General features: G+C 43.1%; 2 protein-coding genes across 3 annotated transcripts; both read right to left on the bottom strand.

Moving 5' to 3' along the window:
• Positions 1 to 2,489: 2,489 nt before the first annotated feature.
• Positions 2,490 to 9,127, bottom strand: LOC133115311 (zinc finger protein 497-like). Of its 2 annotated transcripts, none has more exons than XM_061225202.1 (5): positions 9,050 to 9,127; positions 7,776 to 7,958; positions 7,014 to 7,129; positions 5,866 to 6,009; positions 2,490 to 4,848 (listed from the first exon to the last, which is right to left on the bottom strand). In XM_061225202.1, exons 2-5 carry the CDS (start codon positions 7,921 to 7,923, stop codon positions 3,997 to 3,999), a joined length of 1,260 nt encoding a protein of 419 aa, XP_061081186.1. In that variant the 5' UTR covers positions 7,924 to 7,958; positions 9,050 to 9,127; the 3' UTR covers positions 2,490 to 3,996. The 2 variants fall into 2 exon arrangements, with proteins under 2 accessions (XP_061081186.1, XP_061081268.1); XM_061225284.1 differs by having other exon boundaries at positions 9,035 to 9,056.
• Positions 9,128 to 10,086: 959 nt separating this feature from the next.
• On the bottom strand, positions 10,087 to 20,671 carry LOC133109862 (uncharacterized). The gene is made up of 7 exons (XM_061219572.1): positions 18,989 to 20,671; positions 18,347 to 18,671; positions 17,661 to 17,969; positions 17,391 to 17,516; positions 16,604 to 16,790; positions 14,619 to 14,844; positions 10,087 to 14,354 (listed from the first exon to the last, which is right to left on the bottom strand). Exons 1-7 carry the CDS (start codon positions 20,597 to 20,599, stop codon positions 12,768 to 12,770), a joined length of 4,371 nt encoding a protein of 1,456 aa, XP_061075556.1. The 5' UTR covers positions 20,600 to 20,671; the 3' UTR covers positions 10,087 to 12,767.
• Between the last annotated feature and the right edge of the window lie 32 nt (positions 20,672 to 20,703).

Consider the following 20,703-nt stretch of genomic DNA (forward strand, 5'->3'; position numbering starts at 1 on the left):
CTGCAAAAAAATCCGTGTTTTAGTCTTATACTCAAACTTAAAATCTTTATTTCTCTCTCAAGCGGAGAACTTGTTTTAAGTTACTTTTTGCTTCACAAGTTAAATTGTCTTACCCCGTAGGCAAATCTTGACACCTCACCTCATTGGCATTCCTTTTGTCTTATTTAGAAAAAAATGAGATTTTAAGTCTAAATGTAAGACACAAATGTTTGATAAGATTGACTTTTTTTGCAGTGCACAGTTGTAATGGATATTAAGCACAGGAAACTCCTGCTAGAACCGGGAACCTCCCATGATTAAGTAAAAGAAAGCAAAGAAGGGCTGGGCATAGATCACGGACAGGAAGTATACATTATTACTCCCAGAGGGTAACACAACATGTGTATACAACATGCATAATTCCCTCTTCACCTTTCAGGAATACGTACAGTGAAGCAAACCAATAATATGGCTTAATTTTTTATGTCCGGAAGCATACCTATCTTTCCAATAATTTCTGTCTTTTATGGACTAAACTTATTCACTAGACATAATTATGATAATTTTATTTAGTACACAATTCATGCACGTAGTGAAAATAGGGTCACAGCGTAAACAAATCCACAAATTAACTTTTGAATACAGATGAATAAACATGTCTGATTTAGCTAATATAATACGAAATCTGGTATTATCAATAGGTTGCTCTATTTCTTTGAATGCTGTTGATTTTTATATTACTAGTATGGTATGGTGTCAGGTGGAGTCACCGGGCAAGGAAAAAAAACAAAAAACTGAGCGAACTCAATAACGGCCACCAGGGGGCAATACACAAACTCGTCAACACAGGTACCAGCTATTTTAAAATGTAGTATAAAATAAAAAAACAAGTACTTAATACCGTATGTTGAAAACGAATATTGTCGTTAAAATAGGCAATTAATATGCGAAAACATGGAAATGTAGTCTAATGACGGAAGCAGGAAGCAACCAGCCTCACAGAATCCATCCCCACACGTGATAGCCTACATGCAGTAATCTGTCCCATTGGCGGCTGTGGTCTGGAGTCTAATGGGGTGACCCGTAATGTGGAAAAAGACAGGGAGAGGCAGGACAGTCCTTCAGGGCTAGAAATGTTTGTGGTTTCTCCCCATTTGAGATTGATTAACATAATGACGAACATGTCACTTGGCCCAACACTGCTTACCATTTCTCCACCACGAAAGGGAACCTAACACTCACCATTTACCTTCAAACTAAAAATAAGAATCTAGTACCATATCAAGCCTGGTCTTGAATACTTTCTGCCTCTACTGCATGACCTGCCAAGCTATGTCTGTGAAGAAATGCTTCCTGATGTCTGTGCAGAATTGACTTTTTTTAAAATATTTTTTTCGAAAGTTCCATAAACCTGAATATTCATGATGCAAGACCAAACCAGCTGAACAAAGTTAGGTAGAGTGCGCTTCATGGCAACTAACAGGGCACATCGCAAAAATGCTTAGATCATGTTCTTACTGACTTCTGATGTCACCATTTTATTTCTCATCCAATAACTACCAAAAACCATTACATTTCCCCTCAAAGTTGAAAAGTTAACTATTGAACCAATAATTCGTTTTAAAATACCATAGCAGCACTACTGCCAGAAGAGGGATCCTTCATTATTTTATTTTAAGCTGGCAAAAAATAACAAAAACATACACATCGTAAAACCTAGACTACAATTGCATACTGACCACTGTTCAGAAAGCCTTTCTGCATCTCAGCCTGCTTCCTCAGTACTCGTTTTGAATTTTGATCACATGCAACAATTTTCATGGAGCAATTAGAAATTGTAGTATTTTAAGAGCACCATGCATTCATATCATTACTCTTTTTGCGGTACTTCAGGGGAATGGTCAAATGTTCATCATAATCAATGAATCCAAAAATATTTGTGTGTGAAGCCAATAATGATTTTTGTGCATTTGCATCTGATCAACTTACTTTTCACTGCATTATATGGTTGCTCGCAGTCACACCAAGGTTACCTCGTATAGTGCCGCATTCGTCGTACAAAAAAAACAATTATCCGCCATTTCAGGTTAAGTAATTAAGATGAAGCAAAACAACGTTAGTAAACGCACAACTAGCTACTTCGAAGTAGCGTTAACGTTACAAAAAATTGTTACCTGTATCGGATAGACCATTGTTGTTGGACAAATGTTTAAAAAATACACTCAAGTGTTTTTCTTGGTGGAATCTAGTTTACGAAAACTTAGTTATATTTTAAAGTGTAATGTGTGTACCAACGGTTGCCAAGTGATCGTTGCATTGATATAAACAAGAAAACATGCATCTGCCAGCCTGCATAACCACGTTCTTTATATTAATATCTAGCAAAACAGTGATGCGCGACCGTTTAGAAATTACTGCTACGTCTACTTTAATGACATGAAAGTATGCAATCGACAGTAAGACGAAGGCCGTGTTTTCGTTCAGTGAAATTATTCCAATCGGCAGCAGCCCCAGGGCCCAGTTTCTTTAATTACAACATACGAACAATGGCAAGAGACTAAATTTGCATACATCCAGATGTGTTAAAAATCAAAGACAAAAAGATCAAGAACCCTAACTTACTAAACTGACAGGTTGTTTAGAGAATTTGCTTTTCTTTCCTGCAAAGAAATAGTTCACTTCAGACTCGTGAGAGTCATAACATGGCAATTATATATTCCCACTGAAATGCTTTTTTTTTTTTTTTTTTTTTTTTTTTTTAAAGAACATTCTAAAGATTTGAAAATTTACAGTGTGTAGGAATGATGGGGAATAGAAAGAGTTCTAAGGGGTGTGTAGATGGGAGAAATTAGTTACAGGTCTCAGCAATTAACAATCAAAACCCATTTTGATGGTCCAGTTGTCAGCAGTATGCAGAATAGCAAGCAAAATGCACTTAAGTCCATGGCTAAGAGAGGGTAAAATGAGATTCTCCCCATCACACGCAAATGACCATTAAAATGACCATCATTTTTAAAAAAAACAGGCAATTGTTCAACCAAATGACCATTAAAATTGCTTAAAAAAAAAAAAAAAAAAAAAAACACTCCATATTCCATATTTAAAATTACATTTAAAAAAAAGATTCATTTAAATAATTTTCTAATATCACAATCCTTTTTTAAATTCATAGTTCTTCAAACTAAGCCCATTGAATCCCACATTGACTGGATATACATTCTCGCACAGTTTAAAATCCAATAATTTTACAGAGCAGGTCTCGCTCCATCTTACTTAAAAATTTCAATTTGCTTTGTAGACTGAAAGCATTTAGGGCCCCTGTGATGTCATACTACAGAAATGGTTAAATACTTTTCTTTTTTTCTTTTCACTTAAAAGGGGAAAAAATTAAATGCTCCAAGAATGATAAAATCTGGAAGCCATTTATCCCCTCACCCACACGCACACCTCTAATATAAAACAAAAAACACACAAACATGATTAAAATAAAAAAGGCAAATCAATGAATACAAATGTTTAACTCCCTCTCTACATGGGCATTGTAGGCACCCCTGTGTATTTACTGTACATCTCCAATTACAATGTTAGAAAAGTGTTCTATTCATCAGTCAGTAAATTTGTCATATTGAGAAGCACATCCAACTGCCACACTTAAAAAATGGCACAATTTCAGGCCAAGGGTTTAACCTAACCCACAAATCTTTTCCAAGCAAATACCACCTCAAATAGCCAACTCGTTCAAAAAGTCTAAGAACCCCTTCCTTAATCATTAAAAACAGTCCCAACCTGTCCCAAGAGAAAAAAAAAAAAAACAGATAAGGAAAACTTTTGATGTACATTAAAATCCTGGATCACACTAACATCTGCACAGCCCAACCAATCTCTTCCGAAGCCCCACTTAAGGTAAGTCACATCTCCAAAAACCCCAAACCACTGCCCGTTTTTTTGTTTTTGTTTTTTGTTTTTTTTTTGTTTTTAAACCCCTGTCCGTTACGGAAGTTAAAACCCCACGTCAAATTATCTCTTGGCGGCCGGGGCCTCCTCCTCCTCCTCGGCGTGTGTCTGCAGATGTGCCTTCAGGTTGCTCTCCCTGCCGAAGCTCTTCCCGCAGGTGGGGCAGGCGTGGCGCCCGGCGCAGTGCGCCCGGGCCGTGTGGGCCTGCAGCTGCAGCGGCCGAGCGAAGCTCTCCTCGCACTCCCCGCACGGGTGCGCCTTCCGGGCCGGGGGCGGGGGCGGGGGCCGGCTGTGCTTCTCCTTCTTGTGGGCGCGGAGCTGGGCCGCGGCCGGGAAGGAGAGCTGGCAGTCAGGGCAGGGGTGCTGGCGAGCGGGCGGCTTCCTCTCCTCCTCCGCGGGCCGGTCCTGGCCGGGGCCTTGGGGGGCCTGGGGCTCCTGCGGCGCCTTGGCGGGGCGGCCGCGCTTGGCTTTGACCTTCTCTTCCGCCGGGCCGTCCGGATCGGCGTGATTCTTCACCCCGGACTCCTCCGCCTCCTCCCCCTCTCCCTTCTTCCTCCGCTTCCCTTTCTTCTCGCCGTCCGCCGCCACCGCCGCCGCCGCCCCCGCCCCCGCCACCTCCTCGGACTTGGGCGGGCGGCCGCGCCTCTTGGCGGGGGCGCTGCCGTTGCAGTGGCGGTCGCCGGCGTGGTTCTCCTGGTGCTGCAGGAGCTGGGCCTCCGCCTCGAAGCCCTTGCCGCACTTCCCGCAGCGGTGGGTCTTGGCCAGGTCGTCCCCGGCCTCCTGCTCCTGGCCGGGCCGCGGGGCGTGCTGCGTCAGGCGGTGGCTGCGCAGCAGGGCGGGGCCGCGGAACGTCTCCCCGCAGTCCTTGCACACAAACTGCCGCTCCGGACACACCTGCCGCCGGTGGGACGTCAGCTACGCAGCAGAGGAAGACCGCAAACGGGCATGAGCGACTCCAAATCTACACCAGCACACACCAACAGTCGACACCCACTTCTCCGAACTAATTCCTTCTCCGAACTAATTCCTTCTCCGAACTAATTCCTCCATGCCGATCGTTATTGATGATCATTTTGTCTTGTGGAGCTTTGGTCACCTGGAGCACCGCTCCACTCTGCTCTGCAACGCAGTCCAAATGTGGTCTCACACCAAGTAAAAGCTTTAATCGCATCTACAAATGTATTTAATAGAAGTTAATTTTCAATTATTTTCTGCACTGCAGAAAAACTTCCTTACTTGCACTGCGGCAGGCTGTACTTGCGTGCATGAAAGTGTGGTTGGTACTACAGTGAATAACAGCTCATCACAACGTTGAACATGGCTGCTTATCTGCCAGACAATATTGAGGAGAGGTCTCCGCTTGCATAGTTCTCACTGGGAACAATGTATGAATGCTTCCACTAAAAAAGTAGTCCGTCAGCTGAAACGAGTGCCGGGTAGTGGACTGGTGAAGAATAACATAAATGATTATGAGTGTCCCCTTCGGGCTATGCAGTTAATAGAGAAGGAGGTTATTCCATGGGCATTTCAAAACTCGTTTGTGTGGCCCCATTACACTGCATTTTAAAGAGCGGAGCAGTTCTCAGGGTGACCAAAGCTCCACAAAGAAAGATGCGACAAAAGCATCACCATTATCGATCAGCAGGGCGGAAACGGTTCCAAAAAATAAAATAAAAGTTATCCTTTAAGAACCAACCTCAAGAGCACAGCAGCAGTGAAACCTGCATCCGCTGAGTTAAACAATCACACCACACTGCCACCAAAAAAAAAACCAAACGCACAATCGAATTAAACAAACAGGGGTATTTTAACAGTAGCCAGTGAAGTCCATTGGAACCTGTTTGAAGTGGCGGCAGTGTAAAGGGAGTCATAAACAACAGAAACAGGTGGTCTTGGTTTGCCACTCCCACCCTCCCTCAAAGCCCAGCTCACCTCTGAGAAGGTGCGAAAGCTCTCCTGGCAGTGGGGGCACTTGAAGGGCTTGTCTTCCTTGTTGTGGGAGGCCTGGTGTTGTGTGAGCAGCTCGGAGGACGGGAAAGTGCGGTCGCACACATAGCAGGTAAAAAGTGTGTCGCACTGCCCAGCAACAAAAACACAAGCGTCAGGACAACTGTAATCACTGGTTCAACAAGTATGAGTCACACTGTACAAAAAGACAAGAAAGAAAGCCTGAAATCCAAGAACTAAATGCAGTTTAGAACAATACGGTTTTATTTTTGTTTCCTGGTAGAGTGCGTGGGCACAAAATGAAAACAGGCCATCAGGTGGGAGGCAATGACATGAACGGCAGCAAGTATTTTCCAGCCAAGTATTAGAAAGCCGGCCCGACAATTTTGGCCAGCCAGGTGGTTCAAAGTACATCGTACAGTCAGAGAGCTTTTCCATTAGCCCGGTATCACTCCATTTGGCAGTTTTACAGCACCATAAAAGATTCATTTCTATTAATACACAACTGATGCAATTACTGATTAAAAAGGTCCAGTAATTAAAATTAATCGCATCAGATTATACGAAGCGCATACAAACCGTCTTATTCAAATATTTGGAATAAGGGCTTAACCGGATTTTAGTCTGCATTGTAACAAATATAAAATAGGCGTCCAACGCAATGCTAATCTTCATTTTTACTTTAAAGATACAATAGGTAAGATTTTTGTGTTAAAATATTGTTACAAGACCATTGTAAATCCCTTCCTATCATTGAAAAAGGCTCACTGACATGTTGAGTCACTCCCTGCCTGTGTTTATAGTCCTTACACTCGGGTTTCGAAATATGCAGTTGATGGGCCGGCACTCTGTACCAAAACATCAATAGCTGTACAATAATTCAAGCTCATTGGTTGAAAATTGGTTCTAATTGCCACAGCCAATGGCGTCTTTTTGCATTGCATATGTCACCATACTTTAACCCAAAGTGACAGGAGGAGCTTAAACCATATCCTATTCCGCACGTGTAGCACCCACCGGGGTGATGCGATGGCAACCATTTTGTGCCAGAATGCTCACCACACGTTACAATACATTGCATTGTGTGCACATGCGCAGACGTGTAACGCGTGCGTGCCGCTCTCCTGTAGTACCTGCTGCAGCTGCTGCTTGTACTCCTCGCGGTGACTCTTCTTCATGTGCCTCTCCTTGGCTTTGGAGTTACAGAAGGTGATGAAACACTGGAAACACTGCAGGTTCTCATGCTGATCTGAAAGCAGAGTCAGGCGCAGTGAACACCAAACCACGAGAGCTATCGGCCGAGCAAAAAAAAAAAAAAAGGCTCAGGACCGAGGCGAAGAGAGGTGTCGTTCCTACCGGAGCACCATAAACTATAGTATGGTTATTGTTTCATATAGAAAATGTACACACATATAGAATTAAGACATATAAAAACAAGACTGGGCGGTTTATATCTTGGGAGATTTTTTTAATGCATTACCATTTCCTCATTAATTTTCCCTCATCATATGTTACCACTGTATTGCTAAATCAATAGTTATTTATTTATTTTTTTGCCTTTCTCTCATAGTAATGCAAGTAAAACGGTAGCCCAGGCTTGTTAACTTGGAAAGTTAACAAGACCTGCCACCTCTGGCCGCTCTAGAGTACTGAAACTGCTTTTGCAGCTTCTGCCTCAATTATCATGAAGAACACACCCGGCGTACACGTTCATTAAGTGGTGATTGGCATCACACTTCAAATACAGGTCAATTATTTAATGTCATTGGCCTGTGATGTAAATTAATAGTCTGCAATGATGTATGCAACACAACTTCAACTAAAACATTTCATGAGCAGAAGGTGTTCCATGAAATGAGGTTGTGAAAAACTGGTGGCAAACGAGCTGGACTCACAAGGTTGAACGATGGATGTCGCTGGGGGCTCCTGGATTATGATAGTGGTGTAGGAATCTGCAGGGCCGTCGGGGGCCAGCTCAGTCGGGGGTGCCGTCGTCTCCTCCTCCACCGCTACCTCCTCCATTTTAATAATGTCTGGGTCCATCGTGAGTGAGAAGGATCACAGCGTACACTCACTCACTATTATACCCAAGAAAGAAAAAAAGAAAGAAATAAGTAAACTACTGTAGCTAGTTACAGATAAACAGACACATTGTAACCGTCAAAATCAGTAACAGCAGAGCATGGAAAGTGTCGTGCAGTTTCACAAAATTACATATGTTTACAAAAATGACCTCACGACCTCACCCAGCTAACTTATTGGTTTACATCAACGTTAGTATACGGTTTAGATCTTATTATATCAAGGCAACGAGGCTGTAGAGCCAATACTCAAGATATTGTATTATGATAATATGCGATCGGAAACAGTGTTGGCGTGGCATTTTATCGCATCAACACCGCTTACAATTCCATTGAGGAGAATGTAACTAATGGTTATTATTTGCAGTAAGTTTCAAGAAGACTGACTGGCTAGTTAGCTGTCCAAGGCGGGTGGAGATAAATGGGGGGAGAAAGAAAAAAAAAGAAAGAAAGAAAAGAAAACACTTTTCTGGAGGTGTATTTGTATTTGGTACTAATTAACAAGGTAACGTTTACTATACAGTACCCACTTCATTCCACAGCCTACATGCATTGGTAGCATTAGCATTAGCATCTGCAGCAAATTCGCTAATGTTAACTTCTGTTCTGTAGAGTCAGCTAGCTAGCTAGCGGTACGGGTTACCGATACATTCAGGCCCTGGACTCCAAGTTAGGCCTCTTTATTTGCGATCATGAAACGTTTCCAACTTAGCTAAGCGTAGGATTACCGATTGCTGGCATTAATAAGTATGTGTACAAGTGTTTAAAAACTGCATATCCATGCACTAAAGTCTGCACCATTTTCTCATTTTACCCTGTTCGCTAGCTAGCGACTAACGTTACAGTCCTTAGCTACAGTCAAGTTCGAAGTGAAACTTAGCCATCAGAGCAGAGCTTCACAAAAGGGGGAAGTCTATCAAAGGGCATTTTCAAGTAAAAAAAGAATACATTGCCGGTTTGTCGTTTTAAAAACGGTGCTATTGTCCTTGGGACATGTTATCACTGTCGTAAAAGGATTGGGAAGAAATATACGTCAATACAAACAGTAAGAAGGCTAGAGAAAAATTGATTACCGCCGTTTAGCTTACCCAGTGCATCCAGAGGAGTGAAGTCGAGCTTGTACGTTTGACCCCTGTCACATGACAAGGGCGAGTTTTGTATTTTGGCAAATGCATCAGACAAACGGTGTTTCCGGCTAAATTAAGGAGGTAGGCTAGCTCCAAAATCACCAATGGCTTAAAAAAAATAGCATTTTTATACATTTTGAATCTTTCATGAACAGCCATGCTATAGACATTATACATATATAGCGACAATCTATGTAACATTTTATAAATTGTCGAAAGGAAAAATGATAACGGGAGAGGACAGCAAATTGTAATTTGAAGACTTCTCAGATGTCTATTGGGGGGGGGAAGTGCTACACTCTAATGTTACCCTCAGTCTTTTTGGGTGGTCACATAATGAAATCACCTTAATTGCATTATAATGATTACAAACAAAGCCCGTGAAAGGCAGCATTCCCAGACACGACGAGAGACAATCGTACATGTGTGAGACTATCTCACTATCTGGCATACTCAACCCAGTGCATGCATACATACATACCAATCTATGTATACAAATAAAGAACTGCTAAGAAGAACTATGATGTTATGTTATGTTATGTAAAATCTCATTTGTGTGACTTGGATTTCTTACAGTCGCTTCCCATCACTGGCTTTTGATTAATTATTACTTATATTATCTACACATATCTCTGTATTAAAAAAAGAACTGGAGGTACATCAATGCTCTTTAATAAGCTAAATTCCAAAATGTACCCTGAAGGCACAATAATGTTCTACCTGGGTAAAAAAAAAAAAGTTACAAAGTACCCTTTTACGAGCAGAAAATGTGCCAATGAATGATGTTTTGCTGGCCAGAGGTTGGGTTGGAGACATTCAGAATTGTATTAAAATATTGTGATCCCTTTAAAGACAAATCAAGGACTGCCACCGTTTACACGCCGTATTGTGGGTTTATCACATGGCTTTTACATTTATGAACTTCCTAAAGTAAATACATGGTTTGGTATAGCTGTAGATTGTAATATGAAGTCACAAACGTGCTTACTCACAAGAGGATGATTTCACAGTTATTCAATTATTTTTAATAAGCACTCAAATACAAATATAAATTATTTTTAACAAGCATTTTTTTCCTACAGTCATACCTGGCCTCTCTAAAATTCTCCCCAGTGTGCATTGCACCCAAAGCAAATATAATTGTACGCTGCTGCATTGCTGTGAACCAAAATATCAATGGTCTTGCATGAAGCAGGAAAGACACTAAAAAACATAAGGCTATATATTTTTTAATCAGGATTTGTCCGGAAGGACAGGCTCTTACCCACACAAACATAACTATACATTCAATAACAAATACTTGTATGCTTAAAACACGTCAGTTTAAAAGTGCATGCTCTTTTTATAGACATTAGATAGGTTTCAGAACCACAGCTTACTTGCAGATAATGAAAAATACATCCAATAACGTGACTGTTCCCAAATGTTTTAGCAGGAACACAAAAGTTTAATTGCAAGAGACCAATAATAACAGAAACAATATGAGTGAAGAAAACATTTGAGAACATTACTGGGAAAATAATGGAAGGACAAACAAGCTATAAAATGAAAGACACACAAACTGTAAATTTGTAAGAGACAAATGGGGATTAAGAATGAAGTAACTGCTAGCAGACTGGAGGAATGTTTATTCACAATAGTCTTGGTTTAGTACAATACTGAGTTTTCAGACAATTCAACACATTTAATCATTGCAGGCATCTTTGGATGTCTTTGTTGTGTGTGGTTTACAGAGAACAGACCAATCAAAAACTACAGAAAGCTTAAACTGAACTGGAACAATTTCTCTTTGCAAACAAAGCCAATGATTGGGGGAATTAACCTATTTTATAAAATATCAAAGGCAGCAAGTGGCAGTTTCACCAAAGAATAACCTACATACTTGCAATTTGGAAGTTTAATTTGACTATTAGGAAGGTAACTTGCTAACCTTAGCTAGTTAACAGTAATACATGTATATACAGTACAGTGCATAGAAGTTACAGTCATCACTGTTTTTGCTTACTGCTCACTCCAGTTTCTTAGAAAATAACCTACAGTATGTAACAATGATAACAACCAATTAATGCTGGCGAGCAGCTTTAATGCTCAGATTACTTATGCGACCGTTCAAAAGTTTGGAATCATGTTTCATGAGTCTGGATATCTTATTTTCAGGGTGTCCAACAAGTGATTATAAAACTCTTTGCATTTGAATGGATCTCTGTGGGAATTGGGGGGTGGGACTAGATTCAGCTGTAAATTATGCAGTATGGAACAAATTACATTACAAGGCATTTAGCAGACGCTCTTATCCAGAGCGTCACATTTGTTGGCTAAATGGTTTTAAGTCATCAAGGGTCCAAGGTAAGCCTCAAACCACTGTGCTGCTGTCTGATATGCAGCAAATACTACAAGAATTGTTTCTCCTGAATATTTTTTCCATTGAGTTCAACAGGAAAATTACTTAGGAGAAACAATTGACTTAAAGGCCATTTAGCCAACAAATGCCATACTGTGTCCGCACAATTTACAGCTGAATCTAGTCCCACTACCAATTCCCACTGAGATCCATTCAAATGCAAATATTTTTAGTATCGCTTGTAGGACAACCTGAAAATAAGATATCCAGACTCTGATGATAGGTTACAGACATCAGGAAGTCATGGCATGCAAAAAATATGCAACCAAATATGAAACATGACTCTTATTTGACATTATGTTAATTTGTCTCAAACATTGAAATGGAGGACTACACATAAAAAGTACTGTAGATACTATACGGTGAAACCAAAATGTATAAAAATACCCTTTAATAAAAGCTCAGAGTCTGTGCTTTGACCTTGTGTGAATTGTTTGATTATGAACAGAAAATAAAATATTAAATCGGAAAAAGCAGAAAAAGACTAGGTGATTCCAACTTTTGAACTGTAGTGTATTTTTAAAGCTGAAGTAGAAACTGAAATTTCAACTCAATCATTATAAACATCTCAACTGTAAAAACAAAATTGCAATTTATTTAAAATATCATAAATAACCATTCCAAACATTAAAACATTTCAAACATTTTTATAGGCATTAAGATGGGGATTCACTGATCTCAGTCTGTGGGTTGGTATTTCATAAATTTTTTGTGTTCATCCATGTATAAGGTATAAAAGTGATCACCAGTTAAATCAGGTGTGGGAAAATTATGTGGCAACATAATTGTTTTTTTAATTTACACTTCTAATTACAACTGATTACTTGATTTAATTAGCCATGTCCATAACAAAAACTAGACTAGGTCAAGTGTTTCATTATGGACACAAAGGACCACAGTCATAACATTTTGAGCCTGCTAGGTTCGCAAGGAGGTGGGAAATGAATGATGATCGGCGTTGATACATTCTGTGGAGAACTTGTGGCCAGTTGGGGAATGACTGTAGAGCTGACACTGCTGTGTTGGTAGATCAGAATCACAAGTGAATTCCTTGTGGTGTGCTAGTATAAAGAAAAGTTTGAAGTTCATACTTGTAATTGCCTAAACAATTGCACATCTTACAGCATTTACTTGAAATTAGAACATTCTGCCAGTGTGTGGGCAACATTCAGTGCTTCACTGTAAATCAACATTGTCAGAGGAGAGCAAATACTGAGATATATTGTCCATTTTTTGTACTTTTTGCGAAGAAGAGGAGCTGGCTGAGGTGAGTTGGACTCAGGCGCTCCCCTGGATGTGGAATTTCAGGAAGCAGTTGTGGTTCCGCGAGATGCAGAGGAAAACGCAACACTTGAGGCATCGCACCCGTGACGTCCGCTCACAGCCTCCGAAACGGCACCTGGCCCCCTCCCCCTCAGCTACCTGCTCGGGCCAGTGCCCCAAACCGTCATACCGAGAGGCAGTGTCTGGGAGAGAGAGCACAGAGAGGGGGGCTGGGGATGCCGCTCTATCCTGCCTGGGCAGCTTTGGAGCAGGAGGGTGTGGGGGCGCGGACTGGGGCATGCTGGCGCGGTTCGTGTGGATCAGCGCTTTTGCCACCTGGAGCCGAAAGGCCATGAGGCTGAGAGACTTGTGGCCGCCATCTTGTCTGAACTGCAGCCAGGAGTTGACCAGAGCCAGGTCCGTGAGGCGCCAGAGCACGGACTGTGGCCACCGCGCTGGAGAAGAGGCTGTGAGTGGTGTGCGGTAAAGCCTTAGCAGATCTCTGTGTAGCTGGACGTCCTTCTGAACCCCCTCAAAGTCCTTGAGGAGAGAAAACTGGCGTGCCTGCCTCTCCGTCAAAGTAGAGAGGATGAAGCCCTGCTGGCAACGGAGCAAAGTCAATTTCCCATCGGAGCTCACAAATTCATCGCCCACCTCTCCTCTCACTCCCCCTACCCTCCCTGCGCTCCTCACTCCACCCACAAGGAGGCGCTCCAGCACCGCCGGAGTACAAAGCTCCTCCTTGCAGAGAAACACCATTGCCTCCCCACTTTCTTTGTCTCTGGGAATTCTCTGTAGTGTGACCTCTCTGCCAGAATCATCTGTACTTAAATTAAAATCTAGGACCAAACCGCCATCCCCAACTAGGACAGTACACTGCAATACAGGCTGGATTTTTTTGAGGGATTTCTTTCTCCGGCATTGTCCCAAAGGTACAGGGTGCTGATCCACTCCGTAGTTCCCTTCACGAGTAAGTGCTAGACAGCCTGCCCGAACTCTGTCCAGCAAATTTCTGACTTGCCAGAGAGGGTCAGTATCAGAGCTATTTGTGCTATTACTGAATCCTACAGGTCTTTGTGCACTGCTACGTGCATTAGCAATGTGGTGCGTTTCGTCCTCCAGAGCACTGACCTCGCCAGTGTCCTGCGGCCACCGTCGCGTGCAATGTGCGCGGCTGCGTGTGTTGTGCGCGTGCTCGGTCCTTGCTGTGCCGGTCTGAGGGCTTGCACGCGTTTGCGTGAGGCCAGCTGGCTGTGGATCTGACCTTTGCTCGCAGGCTCTGTTAGTGGGGATGTTACGATGAGCGGCGGGGTCCGTTATTGTTGATCTGTGCGTCGTATCTGAACCGTCCCCGTGGGCTGCTGTTGCGGTTCCCTCGGAGTCTGGGCTTGGGTGGGTCCCGGGCCCCTCCACGTTGGCGACCTCCCCACCTCTGTGCTCGCTGTGCCTACTGCCACCTGCTTCCCCGGGGGTCTCCAGGTCCTCAGCGTGACGTGCAAGTCTCAGCTTCTGCGCCAGCAGGAAAAACCGAGAAGCGTGCATGGCATCGGCAATCAGGGGCACTCTGGTGAAGTCCTGCCAGTACAACTTCTTATCCGGGAACTGAGCGTGGAAAAGTGGAGAGAGGGGAAAAGACGGGGGAAAAAAATGCATTTGATAAGACTTTGCATTTCATTTTTCTGAAGATCAGAAATGCATCCCGGCATATGCAAACAAAATGAAAGAATGTCGAGACTAACATTCAGACTTCTCATTCCGTCATTCATTGGCCGTTAAGATTGCATTGCCTTACTGCAGCAAGGGAACATATGTATGAGCATAACCTTACAAAGAGAATTACGCGTAAAGTACCCAGACATTACTAACCTTCAGTGTTCCCATTGCAATGTGGATTCCAACAAACTGAGCCACCTCTTTGGACGTGACTGAGTTGGAGGCTTCAGACAAGGTGGTGTTACAGTGTGCAATTTCGTCCCATGTTTCCCAGTCCAAATATTGGGAAAAATATTCAACTGGGGTCCGCCCTTCTTTCCGCCCCCCTTCAGCGTTCCCTTCGGGCACAGAGCCACCAGGCCTCTCTTCAACCGGAATACTAAAGAGCAGGAAGTGGAAAATTTGTGTTAAAAGAAACAACCCCCCAAAATTCAGTCAACCGGTTAGCATTCAACAACTGTGTCAAACACCGTGTACTAGATGGATGTATATATACCCTGGGTATTTTCTGCACATTATGCCCAAGGATGCATGAACCAGACACAAAATACAGTTAATGAAACACAGAGATATATTCTTAAAAAATGAAAACAATCCCGGTTGAGACACATTTGCAGATCCCAATGATCATTACTGAGATTACTGCTCTCCCAAGGAGGGTATGTTCTGATCATGATTAAAGCCAGGAGCTTGCTATGCATGACTGAGACCAAGCCATTGACTACTTGAAATTGAGATGGTCCTGGGAAAAATGAGAAATCGCAGGCATTAAACAGGAAAGTGAAAAAAGTCCATATGAACATAGTTTCATTTTAACTAGACAAAATAATGCAAAAACAAGCTTGTGTCTCATGCTGTGATCTTTACCAGCACACTCAGTTGGCTAATCCTTGATTGATGAAACCAAAGTGATTTCTTGTGACTCCGTTAATCTATGTTTTGAGCTCCACTTTTGGCATGACAAATGCATGTGGACACAAAGTAGACAACGGAAACCACGGAAAGTACTCACAGGGAACATTAGATGAAAGCAGTGGAAATTGCGAGTCATTAGCGTCTTTGCCATTGCGAGTGATTAACGTTGCCTTGCCAAAATGAGCTTGAAAATCAGGCCAGGAGTTTGCAGTGAAACCCATTTGTGCATAACAAAGAAAAAGCCCCAGTTTTGTGATGCCTATAGTGCTTTGTTCTTTTGAACCAGACCACTGCGACCTTTCATCACTAAATATCTTTAGCTACATTTTAACAGAATCTGGTGATAGTTCCCAGGTGTTCACCTGTGTTCACAAAGAGTTGCACTGAGCTTTTTCCTTTCTCCTAAAATTGTCTTGGAGACAGATGATGTATATCACTGGGCTGAATAACACACTATTTCAGAAAAGATGATTCAACCAAGTAGACTACACACCAGCAAATAATCCTGCCAGAGGTAAAGGTAACTTAAACTCAAATTTAAAACCGCCATGTTCCTGTAAACCTGTGCTGGAATAGGAACATAAGGAACATAATTATCATAATTATAATCATAACAGGGCGGCCTGTAGTGTAGTGGCTAATGTACACGACTGGGACCCGCAAGGTTGGTGGTTCGATCCCCGGTGTAGCCACAATAAGATCCACACAGCCGTTGGGCCTTTGGGCAAGGCCCTTATCCCTGCATTGCTCCAGGGGAGGATTGTCTCATGCTTAGTCTAATCAACTGTACGTCGCTTTAGATAAAAGCGTCAGCCAAATGACATGTAATGTAAAAAGTGAAATGCAAATAAATACAACGGAAGCTAGATCATTACAAAGAGCACAATATCATTCTGTGTGGGCTGTGTGTTTGTTCTGTGTGTGTGTGTGTGTGTGTGTGGGGGTTCCTCCAGGTACTCCAGTTTGTTTCCACAGTCCAAAGACATGCAGGTTGGGCTAACTGGATCGTCTAAATTGTCCATTGGTAAAAGTCACTTTGATCACATTTCTTCCCCATTCTGCCATTTGGTCTGAACAACATCTGAACCTCTTGACCACATCTGAATGCTTTTATGCATTTAGTTGCTGCCACATGATTGCCTGATTAAATATTTGCATTAACACGCTGGTCTACCTAATAAATTGTTCACTGAGTGTAAGTGCTACCTTTAGAGCAGACTTACCTAAATCTTGATCGATCATGTTTTTCTGTGATAATGGAGCCACTGCTACTGCTGTCATGGTAACAGGCCATGGTAAAGGCTTCCTCCTCAGGCTCAGAATCAGAACTATCTGAGTGTTCCGTATCAGACTTTTGCAGGAGGAATTCTAAAAGTTCCGCTGTGTTCTGCTGCTCTGTGTTCAGTTCACCTGTTGGAAGATCCATAATTATCAGGCTACCTCCATTGACACAAATGAGCTTCCGTCAGTGCAAAGTAGGCTACTCTGTTCTTTGATTTTGAGTTTCCTTTACAGAAATTAAGTATGGCAGGTAAAATGTTTATGCAAATATTCATTTATGAGACTCATTTGTTTCTATTCTTAGCTCAAAGATATTGACACATGGAGACCTGGGTTAAATCTGGGCTATATAACAAACATAGCAACACTTATGGATGGGAATGAGAAAACAGCAAGCAATCTGGAAATAACAGGTAGTAGTTCCTGTGCTTATACAATGATTCCCAGTGTAGCCACAATAAGATCTGCACAGCCGTTGGGCCTTTGAGCAAGACCCTTAACCCTGCATTGACCCAGGGGAGGATTGTCTCCTGCTTAGTCTAATCAACTATGCGTCACTCTGGATAAGAGCGTCTGCCAAATGCCATTAATGTAAATGTAATGTAATACTTAAATGAATACGTAAACTGTCACATTAATCCTACCTCACACATTTTCTATCCCTCTTGTCAGGCAGTAATGTGTGGGGTTGATAAACAGGTCCATGTTGAATGCAACATAAGAATTTACCTTCCCCCGTACAAACAAACACATTTGGCTGTGGCCCCGTCTGTGTCATCATCTCTCTGCTCTGTCCACATTCCTCATTTTCAGCAACACGCTCCTCTGCCCCACACCCTGGGGGCACAGACACCCCTGCCCAGGAGAGCAGCGGGGGAAAGCATTGTCAAAACATTACATATCACTTAAGCAGAAAAACTATCAGAATGGATGTCATAGGTTGTAAGCTGTAATGTCGCTGTATGTTTTATAGTTTGATACTGTGAACTCAGTCCTTACAGATTGCACCACTGTTGGTGTAGGGGCCAGAATGGAGGTCTGACACCAGTGGTCCATCTCCTCTGGCGTGACCTTGGTCAACTTGCTGATCCAGGGCTGCTGCCCGAGACACCAACAGAACTGAGAGACTATGTTCTCTCTGAGGAGGATCCAAGGCCACCTCCCTCTCCTCTTCCTTCACTCGAAAGACTATGCACTGCTCGCCACCACGGACCTCAACGTCAAGTGCCAATGGGGAAGCACTGACTGCACCTTCCCTATACTCATCTCCTCCACCTTCTCTGTCTTCAAGTAGCATGGCCTCAGAATCTGCAATAGACAAGAGGAATCACTTTACTATGCAGGTTGCTTTAAATTGACCGATAGCAGGTCAGAGGGTTGACAAATACATTTCTCAATGGCCAGTTCTGTCAATATAAGCTAATAGTATTCACAAAAGAAAGGCCTGAATGTACCCAAAATATCACCAAAATTGACAGTTAAATGAAAGTATTAGTTTCTCATTCAAACTTGGGAGTTCAGTCCTTGCCTAAATTAAGTTGTTTTTGTGAAGAATAGAAATGACCCTTGCCTATATTTGACAAAGGTAGGGGTACCCAAGTCGAACCAAAGGACTAATGTTGATTGAATTCAGGCCAAAATGTGGATGGTAACAGCTAAGTTATGTACATTTCCAGCAAACCTACCTGCACAAGTGTTGCCGTCAGCCCTCATCTCCTCATTTGGCACCTCCGTGTGTCCACATTCTGGGAACTCTTGAGGCTCATCCAAAACGAGAGGATTCTCTTCCTTCACTAAAAACACCCGAACTCCTCCTTGCTGCTCGTAGGGATGTACCTGACCAACAATGGCTCCTCCCACACTTGCAGGGGAAGCAGACGGTTCGTTTTGGCAGGGCACCACATCCTGGGAGTAGTCCTCTACCTTAATCACCTGACCTGTCACAGCCCCCATCAGTGCCATTCCACGGGCTCGGCTTTGGGGACTCGTTTCCAGGGAGGTACGATTCACCTGCTTTAAATGAAAGGTTATAGATCATGCATCTTCAGCCACTGAATGTAAGCTTCACGTTCTAGCAGTAGGTATGACAGCATTTCAGTTATAACAAGCTTTAATTTAGGGTCTGTGAAATGTAGGCAGTTATTGATGCAAACAGATGCTTGTCATGATAATTATTATGCATCTTGACAGTTTCCTTTCAAATCAATCAATACACATTTAATAATGATAAACACCAGCTATATTAGAGCGTTATAAGGTATTCCAATTACTCATTTTTACTAACTACTTTTCATCTTTTTTTCGTATTTATTGAAGATAATTCTCACCAGTCTAGTGTCATTCTGCAGTTCATTCTGGCATTCCCTGCTCTCTCCCTCATCCCTTCGTCTGCCGGCAAAGAACCTCTCAAACAGGATGGATGGAGATTGGCAATCCCTTGGCTCCCTGGCTTGGTCTTCTGTTCCCACTACTTCCATCTCCTCCTCTGCTTTCAAAACCTCCACACTTGTGGTGACAGACTCCAGCTCAAAAACAATCTGCTCATCAGAGGACTCCTCTAAAGATGCTGGGAGACAGGACTCAGGGATGCCTGTGCCCAACAGGAGCTCTCCCTGTGGACACCTGGGTTCTACATTCTGCTGCTGGAGGTGGACTTTAAAGGAAGCAGATCTGGAATGGTGGAAAGGCTCCGCTCCTTCCTCATCCTTGATTGGGGAATCATCAGAGAGTGACTGCAGCTGAAAGATCACCTGGCACCCTTCTGTCCCTGCCTCAGATTCTGGTTCTCTTGTGATGTCCAAGCTATTCCTCCTCCTCCCTCCTCTCTGGTCACCGCCCCTCCCTCTCCTTCTGCTGTTCCTCCCAGCACTCTCCCTGTCAAGCCTTCTCCTCCCTCCATCCCTCCTCTCTACTTCTATCTCCTCTTCTTCTTGCTTGATTTCAGTGCAATCTCCAGAACAGGAGCTCACTTGTGCATTTGACTGCACTGATGCTGTACTGACACTTGGACTCAAGTCCTGATTCTTGGCTTGAAGAGTGTTGGTTTCTGCAGATTTCTGCTGGCTTAACTGGGTTGTTTCCATGTCCAAATAGCAGGAAACTGTATGGGAGACTTCTGGAATGCCATCCAAGGCATGAGCACCATCCTGGGATAAGGCGCTGTCCTCCATATTTTGGTCTCCAACAGTGACTATGTCCACCTCAAGAAGTAGCTCCTCCTTAATGTCTTCCCCTATGACACTTTGGGCCTTGTGGACAGAGGTAGTAAGCTGGAGATTGGAAGCTGCCTCATCCTCACCCTCGTATTTCTCTTCAAATTCAGTTCCCTCAATCTGTCTTTCTTCTTTAGATTTCTCCAGGTGTTGGAAGTTTTGCAGCTGTGTTGTGGATGAGCGATCAAGTAATTGGTCACAGTTATGACTGCCTATGGATGTAGCCTGGAGATTTGGAGAAGAGGCACATACAGAAGTGGGAGATGTTGGAATAGCATCCAGTCGTGCACAATCTTTTGTGATCTTTACTCCACTCTGTACTCTGTTGTGGCTGTTATCTTCTGCACAATCCTTTGGGAGCTTCGCAATGCCATTATACTCCTCCCTTTGCTGTGTTTTTAAGTCCCCTGAGTGTTCACTTGCACTTGCACACATGTCTGAGGTAACACTTGGGACAGACTCCATGATTCTCTCCCCGTTGACTGTTTTTCCTCCTTCTTTACCTTCAATTTCTATGCAGGCAGTGGCAAGGGACAGGGATGGGGAGGGGTTCAGGGCTGGGAAAGAGACTCGCTCAACTCTATCACCTAATCCAATTTCCCCCATCTCCACCTCCATATCCCAATCTGTTGCAGCCTGCATGCCAAAATTATCCGGGTGGATTGTATTTCCGAGCACACTCTCACTCAACTTTGTTGCCGGGATCAGATCTAATGGTAGGCCCATTTCCCCAGCCAACCCAACATCACCTTCTCGACTCTGCAAAGCACCCTCTCCTGAATGTGGCAGAGTGGGGGTTTTGTCAGCTCTAAGTTCACCCAAACTGGTCA

Source organism: Conger conger, chromosome 1, assembly GCF_963514075.1.
Source record: "Conger conger chromosome 1, fConCon1.1, whole genome shotgun sequence".
Taxonomy (NCBI): Eukaryota; Metazoa; Chordata; class Actinopteri; order Anguilliformes; family Congridae; genus Conger; species Conger conger.